The 13904-nt window shown below is 55.3% G+C and overlaps 1 protein-coding gene across 2 annotated transcripts in view; it reads left to right on the top strand.

Moving 5' to 3' along the window:
* LOC116954700 (integrin alpha-9-like) overlaps nucleotides 1-13904 on the top strand; it is a 113443-nt gene that overhangs the window by 82811 nt on the left and 16728 nt on the right. For both annotated transcript variants that reach the window (XM_076052451.1, XM_076052452.1), the window contains 5 exons: nucleotides 4652-4915; nucleotides 5824-5900; nucleotides 6979-7129; nucleotides 11447-11536; nucleotides 11919-11998. In XM_076052451.1, coding sequence (XP_075908566.1) covers nucleotides 4652-4915; nucleotides 5824-5900; nucleotides 6979-7129; nucleotides 11447-11536; nucleotides 11919-11998 — 662 coding nt within the window. The remainder of the gene's footprint in view (nucleotides 1-4651; nucleotides 4916-5823; nucleotides 5901-6978; nucleotides 7130-11446; nucleotides 11537-11918; nucleotides 11999-13904) is intronic.

Raw genomic sequence — 13904 nt, 5'->3', positions numbered from 1 at the left:
CACCGACTGGCGAGTAACTCACCAACTGAGTGACTCACCGACTGAGCGACTCACCGACTGAGCGACTCACCGACTGAGCGACTCACCGACTGAGTGACTCACCGACTGGCAAGTGACTCACCGACTGAGTGACTCACCGACTGGGTGACTCACCGACTGAGTGACTCACCGACTGAGTGACTCACCGACTGAGTGACTCACCGACTGGCGAGTGACTCACCGACTGGCGAGTGACTCACCGACTGAGTGACTCACCGACTGAGCGACTCACTGACTGAGCGACTCACCGACTGAGTGACTCACCGACTGAGTGACTCACCGACTGAGCGACTCACTGACTGAGCGACTCACCGACTGAGCGACTCACCGACTGAGCGACTTACCGACTGAGTGACTCACCGACTGGCGAGTGACTCACCGACTGAGTGACTCACCGACTGAGCGACTCACCGACTGAGTGACTCACCAACTGAGTGACTCACCGACTGGCGAGTGACTCACTGACTGAGTGACTCACCGACTGAGTGACTCACCGACTGAGCGACTCACCGACTGAGCGACTCACCGACTGGCGAGTGACTCACCGACTGAGTGACTCACCACCTGAGTGACTCACCGACTGAGCGACTCACCGACTGAGCGACTCACCGACTGGCGAGTGACTCACCGACTGAGTGACTCACCGACTGAGTGACTCACCGACTGAGTGACTCACCGACTGAGTGACTCACCGACTGGCGAGTGACTCACCGACTGAGTGACTCACCGACTGAGTGACTCACCGACTGAGTGACTCACCGACTGAGCGACTCACCGACTGGCGAGTGACTCACCGACTGAGTGACTCACCGACTGGGTGACTCACCGACTGAGTGACTCACCGACTGAGTGACTCACCGACTGAGTGACTCACCGACTGGCAAGTGACTCACCGACTGAGTGACTCACCGACTGAGCGACTCACCGACTGAGCGACTCACCGACTGAGCGATTTACCGACTGAGTGACTCACCGACTGGCGAGTGACTCACCGACTGAGTGACTCACCGACTGAGCGACTCACCGACTGAGTGACTCACCAACTGAGTGACTCACCGACTGGCGAGTGACTCACTGACTGAGTGACTCACTGACTGAGTGACTCACCGACTGAGCGACTCACCGACTGAGCGACTTACCGACTGAGTGACTCACCGACTGGCGAGTGACTCACCGACTGAGTGACTCACCGACTGAACGACTCACCGACTGAGTGACTCACCAACTGAGTGACTCACCGACTGGCGAGTGACTCACTGACTGAGTGACTCACTGACTGAGTGACTCACCGACTGAGTGACTCACCGACTGAGTGACTCATCGACTGAGCGACTTACCGACTGAGTGACTCACCGACTGGCGAGTGACTCACCGACTGAGTGACTCACCGACTGAGCGACTCACCGACTGAGTGACTCACCAACTGAGTGACTCACCGACTGGCGAGTGACTCACTGACTGAGTGACTCACTGACTGAGTGACTCACCGACTGAGTGACTCACCGACTGAGTGACTCATCGACTAAGCGACTCACCGACTGAGCGACTCATCGACTGAGCGACTCACCGACTGAGCGACTCACCGACTGGCGAGTGACTCACCAACTGAGTGACTCACCACCTGAGTGACTCACCGATTGAGCGACTCACCGACTGAGTGACTCACCGACTGGCGAGTGACTCACCGACTGAGTGACTCATCGACTGAGTGACTCACCGACTGAGTGACTCATTGACTGAGCGACTCACCGACTGGCGAGTGACTCACCGACTGAGCGACTCACCGACTGAGCGACTTACCGACTGAGTGACTCACCGACTGGCGAGTGACTCACCGACTGAGTGACTCACCGACTGAACGACTCACCGACTGAGTGACTCACCAACTGAGTGACTCACCGACTGGCGAGTGACTCACTGACTGAGTGACTCACTGACTGAGTGACTCACCGACTGAGTGACTCACCGACTGAGTGACTCATCGACTGAGCGACTTACCGACTGAGTGACTCACCGACTGGCGAGTGACTCACCGACTGAGTGACTCACCGACTGAGCGACTCACCGACTGAGTGACTCACCAACTGAGTGACTCACCGACTGGCGAGTGACTCACTGACTGAGTGACTCACTGACTGAGTGACTCACCGACTGAGTGACTCACCGACTGAGTGACTCACCGACTGAGTGACTCATCGACTAAGCGACTCACCGACTGAGCGACTCATCGACTGAGCGACTCACCGACTGAGCGACTCACCGACTGGCGAGTGACTCACCAACTGAGTGACTCACCACCTGAGTGACTCACCGATTGAGCGACTCACCGACTGAGTGACTCACCGACTGGCGAGTGACTCACCGACTGAGTGACTCATCGACTGAGTGACTCACCGACTGAGTGACTCATTGACTGAGCGACTCACCGACTGGCGAGTGACTCACCGACTGAGCGACTCACCGCCTGAGTGACTCATCGACTGAGCGACTCACCGACTGAGCGACTCACCGACTTAGTGACTCACCGACTGGCGAGTGACTCACCGACTGAGCGACTCATCGACTGAGCGACTCACCGGGCGAGCGACTCTGCTGCTGCTGCGATGCCTCTCAAACCACCTGCCTACTCCTGAACCGAGCCAGATATCAACAACAACAACCGCCATTCGCCACGAAGTGGCGGCGATGTCAGCCGGGTGCCATGGGTTGACTGACGCAGATGACTTGTCGATGCACCACCTTTGCCCCCTACTGTGGCAACTCACCACTCCACCCACCTCGCCACTCACACGACAAACTTCACCTGTTTAACACCGAGTAGGTGTCGGCGACCAATGTTATTCATAATGAACGTGTTTTGGGTCAGATCGCGGAAGTATAAATGTGTCGTAACCCTCCACCGCCCGTCGTATTCAAATTGTAAATGTTGCAGATTTACTCTCCAACACAGCGGTGGGCTGAAGTAGTACACCACACTATATACTACATTATACACTATACACTAATATACACTATACACTACACACTAATATACAATATACACTACACACTAATATACACTACACACTAATATACACTACAGACTAATATACAATATACACACTAATATACACTATACACTAATATACACTATACACTACACACTAATATACACTATACACTACACACTAATATACACTACACACTAATATACACTATACACTACACACTAATATACACTATACACTACACACTAATATACACTACACACTAATATACACTATACACTACACACTAATATTCCCTATACACTATACACTAATATACACTATACACTACACACTAATATACACTGCACACTAATATACACTATACACTACACACTAATATACACTATATACTACACACTAATATACACTACACACTAATATACACTATAAACTACACACTAATATACACTACACACTAATATACACTACACACTAAAATACATACACTACACACTAATATACACTACACACTACATACTAATATACACTACACACTAATATACACTATACACTAATATACACTACACACTAAAATACATACACTACACACTAATATACACTACACACTAATATACACTACACACTAAAATACATACACTACACACTAATATACACTACACACTAAAATACATACACTACACACTAATTTACACCACACACTAATATACACTACACACTAATATACACTATACACTAATATACACTATACACTAATATACACTACACACTAATATACATTATACACTAATATACACTACACACTGATATACACTACACACTAATATAAACTACACACTAATATACACTACACACTAATATACACTACACACTAATATACACTACACACTAATATATATACACTATACACACTAATATACACTATACACACTAATATACACTACACACTAATATACACTATACACTACACACTAATATGCACTATATACTACACACTAATATACACTACACACTAATATACACTAATAAACACTACACACTAATATACACTACACTATACACTACACACTAATATACACTATACACTACACACTAATATAGAGTATACACTACACACTAATATACACTATACACTACACTATACACTACACACTAATATACACTATACACTAATATAGAGTATACACTATACACTAATATACACTATACACTAATATACACTATACACTACACACTATATTAGTAACTAACTGGCGCGTTGTTTACGTGACAAACCTCAGTGGCTGTTTCTGGTGGTGGAGGGTTACGCCACATTCACACTTACTCCTTCACCTACCCAGATGCCTGCCTGCCTGCCAACCTGCCACCTCTTTACTGACCCAGCCACCACGCGGCCGAGAGGTTTCCCGACAGAGCTACCCACCCACCAACTCACCGCCCACCAGGACCATCCACTCGCCGCACAGCGGAGAACCCCGCGTCCTCGTCACGGCCGGGCAGCGGAATCCCCGAGTCGAACTCAGGGTTGTCATCGGCGTCGGCTCGGCGTCTCTCTGACCCTTGACCTCTCCGGCTTCCCCTCCGCCGCCCCCATCCGCTCCCTCCCACCCCCGCACGTCTCACAGGGGAAGGTGAACGACGTAGTTGCGCCCTTGGTGTTCGAAGTCCGCTACTCGCTGGCGCACGGCGAAACGGCGGAAGGCGAGCGGAGGGGCGCCAGCCGGAGGAGGAGGAGCGACTCCCCCGGGGGTGGCAACAACACTGGCAGCAGCGGCAGCAGCGGCGGCGGCGGCGGCGGTGGTGGTGGTGACGATGATGACGATGACCTCCCCGCACTGCGACCTGTCATCAGATGGAGGGAGCGACACAGAGATTCGGCGAGAAGTGTGGTGAGGGAACCACAACATTCACCAATCGCTAATTCCTGTAGTCTCAGAGCCCAGATTACAAATCTGAGATTCTCAGATCCCAGAATCTGAAAGACTAAATTCACAAAACCCAGATGGTCAAAACTCAAATTTCTCCATCTAAAAAGCCCTATTTTCCAACATACGAGTCTCTCGAGAATTACATTGCCAAAACCCACATTTCCAAATCCCAGATTCCACAAGCTTTGGACTAATGCGGTACGGGAGGATGTGGAGCTAAGTGGTACCAGCGGTGTCAAGATCGGCCTCTGTGGAGGAGGAGGCTCGTGAAGGACGCTGCTGCTGGGCAGTTGGAGGCAGTCGCCCTTCAACAACAGCAGAGGGCAGAGGAGCGACGCTCACAACAACGAGCGGAGCGTCGGGCAGATACAAGGCAGCACGTTAGCCCCGGAGGGGGAACAGGCGGTGCGTCTGCCAGTTATCTCCGTCAACCCATGGCACCTGCTGGGTCTGTCCCGTGACCTGTCAGCGAGCCTTCAACACTTGGCCTCGGAGTGCACCTGGACTGGCACAAGCACCGCGGTGACGTCACTGCGGTTGTTGTTGTTGTCATGCATACGTGTGTCTGTGTGTGTGCGTGTGTCTGTGTGTGTGTGTCTGTGTGTGTGTGCGTGTGTCTGTTTGTGTGTCTGTGTGTCTGCGTGTGTCTGTGTGTGTGTGTCTCTGTCTGTGTGCGTGTGTCTGTGTGTGTGTGTGTGTCTGTGTGTGTCTGTGTGCGTGTGTCTATGTGTGTGTGTGTGTCTGTGTGTGTGTGCATGTGTCTGTTTGTGTGTCTGTGTGTCTGCGTGTGTCTGTGTGCGTGTGTCTCTGTCTGTGTGCGTGTGTCTGTGTGTGTCTGTGTGTGTGTCTGTGTGTGTCTGTGCGTGTAGACAAAGTTTGAGAGGAACTGTCACACAGACGTGTGCCCGGCTGACCTCAGAGTGAACGGGACCCTGGTCCTCCCCAGGTGCGTGCGTGGCACAGCGCACCGTCGCCCCCTCGCCCACGACAGCGACGTTTGACGACGCCGGTGGCGACAGCGACGGCCGCGCCGGGGACCGCGGTGACGCGGGATTGCATCGTAGTCCGGACGATGAGGACCTTGCCGAGGGCAATGATGACGATGACGATGACGAGGATGGCGACAACGACGGTGATGACGATGATGACGACGATGGAGACGACAAAGATGGCGGCGATGATGACGATAATGTCGGTGGCGATGATGACGTCAATGATGATGACGACGGCAGTGGTGGCGGGCCATGTGTGTGCGTCCGTGCGTGTGTCTGTGTGTGTGCGTCCGTGTGTGCGTCCGTACGTGTGTCTGTGTGTGTGCGTCCGTGTGTGTGTCTGTGCGTGTGTCTGTGCATGGGGAGCGGTAGTGTAGTAGCGGTAAGCGCTACGCTGCGCTATGAACCCGGCGACCTGGGTTCGATTCCCGCTCACGGCCAACAAATGAGTACCTGGTGTGGTGTGTAAACATCGCTACCGGGGAGACAAAGGCGGCCGGGCGTGATGCTGGCCACCCACCCCCTCGTTTACCGTTCCGGCCTTTATAGCTGCTCGCTAACAGCACTTGCCCCTACAGTTTGTTAAGGCTACACGGGGGATCTTTGTCTTTGTGCGTGTGTGTCTGTGTGTGCGTGTGTGTGCGTCTGTGTGTGCGTGTGTGCGTGAGTGTGTGCGTCTGTGTGTGTGTGTGCATGCGTGTGTGTGTGCGCGCGTGTGTGTCTGTGTGTGCGTGTGCGTCTGTGTGTGCGTGTGTGCGTGAGTGTGTGTGTCTGTGTGTGTGCGTGCGTGTGTGTGTGTGCGTGCGTGTCTGTGTGTGTGCGTGTGTGTCTGTGTGTGTGCGTGTGTGTCTGTGTGTGTGCGTGTGTGTGTGCGCGCGTGTGTCTGTCTCTGTGTCTGTGTGTGTGCGTGTGTGTCTGTGCGTGTGTGTGTGTGTGTGTCTGTGCGTGTGTGTGTGTGCGTGTGTGTCTGTGTGTGTCTGTGCGTGTGTGTCTGTGTGTGTGCGTGTGTGTGTGCGGCGTGCGTGCCCGCAGGCTGCTGTCTGACCGCCCCTACCTGGTGGTGGGTGAGGTGCACTCCCTGCGCGTCAACCTGAGCCTGGGCAACGTGGGGGAGGACGCCTTCGACCCCACGCTGCGCATGCACTTCCACCGGGATCTCTTCCTCGTCAACGCCTGGGACACGGTGAGCCCGTCCTCCTCCTCATCATCGTCCTCCTCCTCTTCATCGTCCTCCTCCTCGTCCTCCTCCTCCTCATCGTCCTCCTCCTCCTCGCCGCCGCTCTCGTCGTCTTCGGCCGTGATCTACCCACTGCTGGATGATTTATTTTGTTCGGGAAAAATTTACGTCGCGGTCACCGAGCGACAGGTGCCACGACCCGACGCGTGTGAGTGAGTGTGTGTGTGTGTCTGTGTGTGTGTGTGTGTTTGTGTGTGTCCTCGCGGTGCCAGACGGGCAACTCTGTCGTGGACAGTGCTGTGGGGGGAGATCCAATTTTGATTGGCTCCTCCCCTCATGGCATATGTGTCCACCACAGGGGCTAAACGGGGGCTCTGGACGGGTGCGAGGGGCTGGTAACCCCTCCACCTTCAATTAATTACCACAAAACCACGAATTAAACTGAAATATGTAACTAATAAGCTTGTGCCGGAGGCTCCGGGGGGCCAGGCGTCTATGACGTCTCCTGGCCAAACCCCAATTGGCGGAGCCAGGAGATTGAATACCTACCCTCGGGGCTACTCCAGAAACAACCAAAAGCCACTACGGGTGGCCACGTGGAATGTTCGAACGCTCACTGCAGAGGAGAGGCTGCCACTCCTCTGTCGGGAGCTGGACCGGTACCGCCTGGATCTATGCGGCATTCAGGAGGTCCGGTGGACCGGCTCTGGCTCCTGCCACCATGAGGGGTGGACAGTCCTCTACTCGGGGCAGCAGACTGCTAAACAAGAGGGTGTGGGTCTTTTGAACAAAAGAATGAAGGGGGCGTGGGAGCGTGGCGGTGAGGTGTGGGAAGCTGTAAGCCCCAGGCTACTTTGGGCTCGCCTTCCCATCAACCGGAGGCGAGGAATGGTGGTCGTGGTTACTTATGCCCCCACCGAAGATGAACATCCGTGGAGGGATGCAGGCAAAGCCGATGAGTCAGATGCCTTCTATGACCTCCTGTCACAGGTGCTGGCTAAAGTGGCCCCTCGGGATAGAGTCATCATGTTGGGTGACTTCAATGCCCGAGTTGGTCATGATACTGGCACCTGGTCTGGAGTGATTGGAGGGCATGGGCCAGATCAGCTCAATAACGGTAGGAGGCTGCTAGATTTTTGTGCAGCCCATGGGCTTGTAATTACCAACACGCTGTTCCGGCATCGGCGCATCCACACAACATCATGGATGCATGCCGGGTCCAAGCAAGAACATCTGCTGGACTACATAGTGACGGACCAGCGAATGCGAGCCCATGTCCTTGATACCAGGACCTACCGTGGGGCTGATCTGCCCTCTGACCATCGACTAGTCATCTGTAAGATGCGCCTGCCATTCTTCCACTCCGGTGGTGGGTGTACACCCAGGACCCCATTCCAACATAAAGTGGCCTGGTCTCAGTTATCTGATGAAAGTTGCAAGCGAGAATTTCATCATCGCTTGCGGCTGGGATTGGCATCGTCCCCGACTCCTCCTGATGTCAAGGGTAAATGGGCGAGGTTTAGGACTGTGACTCATGCAGCTGCAATGGCTGCTTTGGGTACGCGGTCCAGACCTCCCCAGAGACCCTGGCTGACAGAGGAGGTGTTCAGGATGGTTGAGAAAAAGCGACAGGCCCACTGTCATCGGCTACAGAATCCCACGTCAGAGAATGAGGAGGCTTACCGCAGCCTTCGCTCGGAGGTTCGGAGAGCCGTGAGGCGCTGCAAGGATGGGTGGTGGTCGCGGGTTGCTGAGGAGATGGAGTCTGCCTCAGTGGCCCGTGATCACAAATCTCTATTTAACTCCATCAAAAAAGTAACCTGCAGCGCCACACCTATTACCATCATTAGGGGAAAAAACGGTGATCCAATCTCCGACCCCCAGGAACAGGTTCGCAGATTTTCTGAGCATTTCTGTGAGGTCCTGGGGGAGGGAAAATCCCTCAGCCAGGAAAACATCGTGGCACAAAGTGAGGATGACCCTGCTGAGGCTGCGGTGCCTCAAATATTGGAAGAAGTCACCCCCTGTGAGTGGCTGGCTGAGGTGCCATCTGCTGAGGAAGTATTGAAGGTGATCCGGAGTCTGAGACCAGGAAAGGCAGCGGGCAGAGATGATCTCCCAAGCGAAATGCTGAGGGAGGGTGGCGTTTGTGCACAGACTGCCCTATATGACATCATAACAACAGTCTGGACCACTGGACGGGTTCCGCAGGATTGGAAGGATGCCCTGGTGGTCCCCCTTTTTAAGAAGGGGGACCGCACAGACTGTAACAACTACAGGGGCATCTCACTCCTCAGTGTGCCGGGAAAGGTCCTGGCAAGGATTATTCAGCATCGCCTTGCCAGGCACGCTGAGGAGAGGCTTGCGGAGCCCCAATGCGGTTTCAGGAAAGGGCGGTCCTGCACAGATGCCATATTTTCTGTCCGTCTGCTACAGCAGAGGTGTAGGGAATTCCAACAAGACCTACATCTCTGCTTTATTGACCTGGTCAAGGCCTATGATACCATCAGTAGGCCTGGGCTCTGGGTCGTTCTTCGTGCTTTTGGAGTACCTGACCCTCTGCTCACGATCATTAAGGACCTTCATGATGGTGAGCGGGCCCGGGTAAAACTACGTGGCCGGGAGTCAGAGCCATTCCCTGTACACCTTGGGGTGCGACAGGGATGTCCTCTGGCTCCCACATTATTTAACATCTATTTTGACCACGTAGTTCGTGAAGCCTTCAATAGCTGTACCGGGGGAATCTCCATATGGTACAGATATAATGGGTGGCTAATCGATGCCCGGGTGCGGTCAAGGGATGGCTCCCTATTGCTCAACCACGTTATGTATGCTGATGATTTGGTAATAGCTGCTCAGTCAGAGGAGGAGTTGGAGACGCTGCTGCTGAGACTGGAGCATGCCACTAAGAGGTGGGGCCTTACCATCAGCCCCACCAAAACTAAGCACCTGCCTGGGTATTTTGTACCATCGGACACTCCACCCCCACAACTCCCAATCGGTGATGGGGCAGTTGTGGAGAGAGTGGAGAGTTTCCCATACCTGGGCAGTGTGCTTATGACTGGCTCCAGTTTAACAGCAGAGGTCTCACTCCGAATCAGTCGAGCGGCAATATCTTTTCATCGGTTGCGTAACGCTGTGTGGAAGCTACCTGGTCTGTTGCTCCGCACTAAGCTTCAGGTCTTCTCGGCCACGGTCATTCCCTCCCTTCTCTACGCTTGCGAAACGTGGACCCCCCTAATGGAACATCTTCGCCGGTTAGAAACATTTAGGCTGGCCTGCCTACGATCCATCCTGGGTTTAACCAGACTGGATTGTGTGAGGAGCTCACAAATCCTTGAAAGATCTGGGCAGGGTCCCATCGGTGAGCTCCTCCGGCAGGCAAGGCTGCGATGGCTGGGTCATGTAGCCCGCATGCCCAGCCACCGCATGCCGAAACAGCTTTTGTTTGGCCGGATTGAGGGGGCTAAGCGGGCGCGGCACGGGCTAGAGAAGAGATGGAGTGATGTGGTACAGGAGGACGTGGAGCTGAGTGGACTTGCCGATGACTGGTACCAGCGGTGTCAAGATCGGCCTCTGTGGAGGAGGCTCGTGAAGGATGCTACTGGGCAGTTGAAGGCAGTCGCCCTCCAACAACAACGGAGGGCGGAGGAGCGACGCTCACAACAGCGAGCGGAGCGCCGGCTGGCTAAAGCACAGCAGGTTGGCACAGTAGGGGGCACAGGTGGTGCATCAGCCAGTCATCTCAGTCAGTCGACCCGTGGCACCTGGGTCTGCCCCGTGACCTCCTGCCAGCGGGCGTTCGACACTTCACGTGGCCTCAGGGTGCACATAGCCTGGCACAAGCGTCGTGGTGATGTCACCGCCACTTAGTGGCGAATGGCGGTTGTTGTTGTTGTTGTGTGTGTCTGTGTGTGTGTGTCTGTGTGTGTCTGTCTGTGTGTGTCTGTGTGTGTGTGTCTGTGTGTGTGTCTGTTTGAGTGTGTCTGTGTGTGTCTGTGTGTGGGGAGCGGTGGTGCAGCGGTCGGTGCTACGCAGCGCTACGAACCCGGCGACCCGAGTTCGATTCCCGTTGATGGCCAACGGCGGTGACGATTATCGGATCCGGTCCGAGGCCTTCCCTAGGCCGGCTCAGCCTCAAATGAGTTCCATGGTGCGGTGTGCAGTAAACATCGCCACTGGGGAGACAAAGGCGGCCGGGCGTGGTGTCGACCACCCACTCCCCTTGTGTGCCATGCCGGCCTTCATAGGTGCTACTCGCGAACAGCACTTGCCCCAACAGTCCGTTGAGGCTACACGGGGGATCTTTGTCTTTGTGTGCAGGAGGAGGAAAAGGCGCTGAGCTGTGAGGTGCAGGAGGGGAATTTGCTGCAGTGCAGCGTGGGGTTCCCCTTCCTCAAGTCTCACACCAAGGTGTGGGTCACGTGTGGTGTGGGTCACGTGTGGTGTGGGTCACGTGTGGTGTGGGTCACGTGTGGTGTGGGTCACGTGTGGTGTGGGGTTCCCCTTCCTCAAGTCTCACACCAAGGTCTGGGTCACGTGTGGTGGGTCACGTGTGGTGTGTGACGGTGTGGTGTGTGATGGTGTGGTGTATGACGGTGTGGTGTGTGACGGTGTGGTGTGTGACGGTGTGATGGTGTGGTGTGTGACGGTGTGATGCTGTGGTGTGTGACGGTGTGGTGTGTGATGGTGTGGTGTGTGACGGTGTGGTGTGTGACGGTGTGGTGTGTGATGGTGTGGTGTATGACGGTGTGGTGTGTGACGGTGTGGTGTGTGACGGTGTGCTGTGCCTCAGCGGGAAGTGAGCGTGCTGTTCGACAGCAGCCAGCTGAGTGGCGAGGACGATCTGCTCGAGTTCAGCGCTCAGATCACCAGGTGAGGTGGCGACACCACCCCAGACAACCACGTGATGCCCCTCCACCCCAGACACCCACGTGGTGCCCCACCACCCAGACACCCACGTGGTGCCTCACCACCTCAGACACCCACGTGGTGCCCCACTGCCCCAGACACCCACGTGGTGCCCCACCACCCAGACAACCACGTGGTGCCCCACCACCCAGACACCCACGTGGTGTGCACCACCCCAGACACCCACGTGGTGCCCCACCACCCCAGACACCCACGTGGTGCCCCACTACCCAGACACCCACGTGGTGCCCCACCACCCAGACACCCACGTGGTGCCCCACTACCCAGACACCCACGTGGTGCCCCACCACCCAGACACCCACGTGGTGCCCCACCACCCAGACAACCACGTGGTGCCCCACCACCCAGACAACCACGTGGTGCCCCACCACCCCAGACACCCACGTGGTGCCCCACCACCCAGACAACCACGTGGTGCCCCACCACCCAGACAACCACGTGGTACCCCACCACCCAGACACCCACGTGGTGCCCCACCACTCCAGACACCCACGTGGTGCCTCACCACCCAGACACCCACGTGGTGCCCCACCACCCAGACACCCACGTGGTGCCCCACCACCCAGACACCCACGTGGTGCCCCACCACTCCAGACAACCACGTGGTGCCCCACCACCCTAGACACCCACGTGGTGCCCCACCACCCAGACAACCACGTGGTGCCCCACCACCCCAGACACCCACGTGGTGCCCCACCACCCAGACAACCACGTGGTGCCCCACCGCCCCAGACACCCACGTGGTGCCCCACCGCCCCAGACACCCACGTGGTGCCCCACCGCCCCAGACAACCACGTGGTGCCCCACCGCCCCAGACACCCACGTGGTGCCCCACCACCCAGACACCCACGTGGTGCCCCACCACCCAGACACCCACGTGGTGCCCCACCACCCAGACACCCACGTGGTGCCCCACCACCCAGACACCCACGTGGTGCCCCACCGCCCCAGACACCCACGTGGTGCCCCACCACCCAGACACCCACGTGGTGCCCCACCATCCCAGACACCCACGTGGTGCCCCACCACCCAGACAACCACGTGGTGCCCCACCACCCAGACACCCACGTGGTGCCCCACCATCCCAGACACCCACGTGGTGCCCCACCACCGCTCGTTATCAGCAGCCTGGCTCTCGTCTTCTCTCTACAGCCTGTCCGGTCTTCTGTGTGTGCGTCTGTCTCATCTATCCAGCTGTGTGTACATGTGGCCTGCTATGTATACAGCTGTATGGTCTGTTTTGTGTACAGATGTGTGGGCTGCTATGGGTCTGCTACGAGTCTGCTACGGGTCTGCTATGAGTCTGCTATGAGTCTGCTATGAGTCTGTCTGCTATGAGTCTGCTATGAGTCTGCTATGAGTCGGTCTGCTATGAGTCTGCTATGCAGATGTCTGCTATGAGTCTGTCTGCTATGAGTCTGTCTGCTATGAGTCTGTCTGCTATGAGTCTGCTATGGGTCTGCTGCGAGTCTGCTATGAGTCTGCTATGAGTCTGTCTGCTATGAGTCTGCTATGAGTCTGCTATGCGTCTGCTAAGAATCTGTCTGCTATGAGTCTGCTATGAGTCTGTCTGCTATGAGTCTGCTATGAGTCTGCTACGAGTCTGTCTGCTATGAGTCTGTCTGCTATGAGTCTGTCTGCTATGAGTCTGTCTGCTATGAGTCTACTATGAGTCTGTCTGCTATGAGTCTGCTATGAGTCTGTCTGCTATGAGTCTGTCTGCTACGAGTCTGTCTGCTATGAGTCTGTCTGCTATGAGTCTGCTACGAATCTGCTACGGGTCTGCTATGAGTCTGTCTGCTATGAGTCTGTCTGCTATGAGTCTGCTATGAGTCTGCTATGAGTCTG

This window comes from Petromyzon marinus, chromosome 56, assembly GCF_048934315.1.
Source record: "Petromyzon marinus isolate PM22_M1 ecotype Great Lakes invasive population chromosome 56, UKy_Petmar_22M1.pri1.0, whole genome shotgun sequence".
Classification (NCBI taxonomy): Eukaryota; Metazoa; Chordata; class Hyperoartia; order Petromyzontiformes; family Petromyzontidae; genus Petromyzon; species Petromyzon marinus.
The sequence above is the reverse complement of the archived record's forward strand: the minus strand, read 5'-3'. Positions and strand labels throughout refer to the sequence as shown.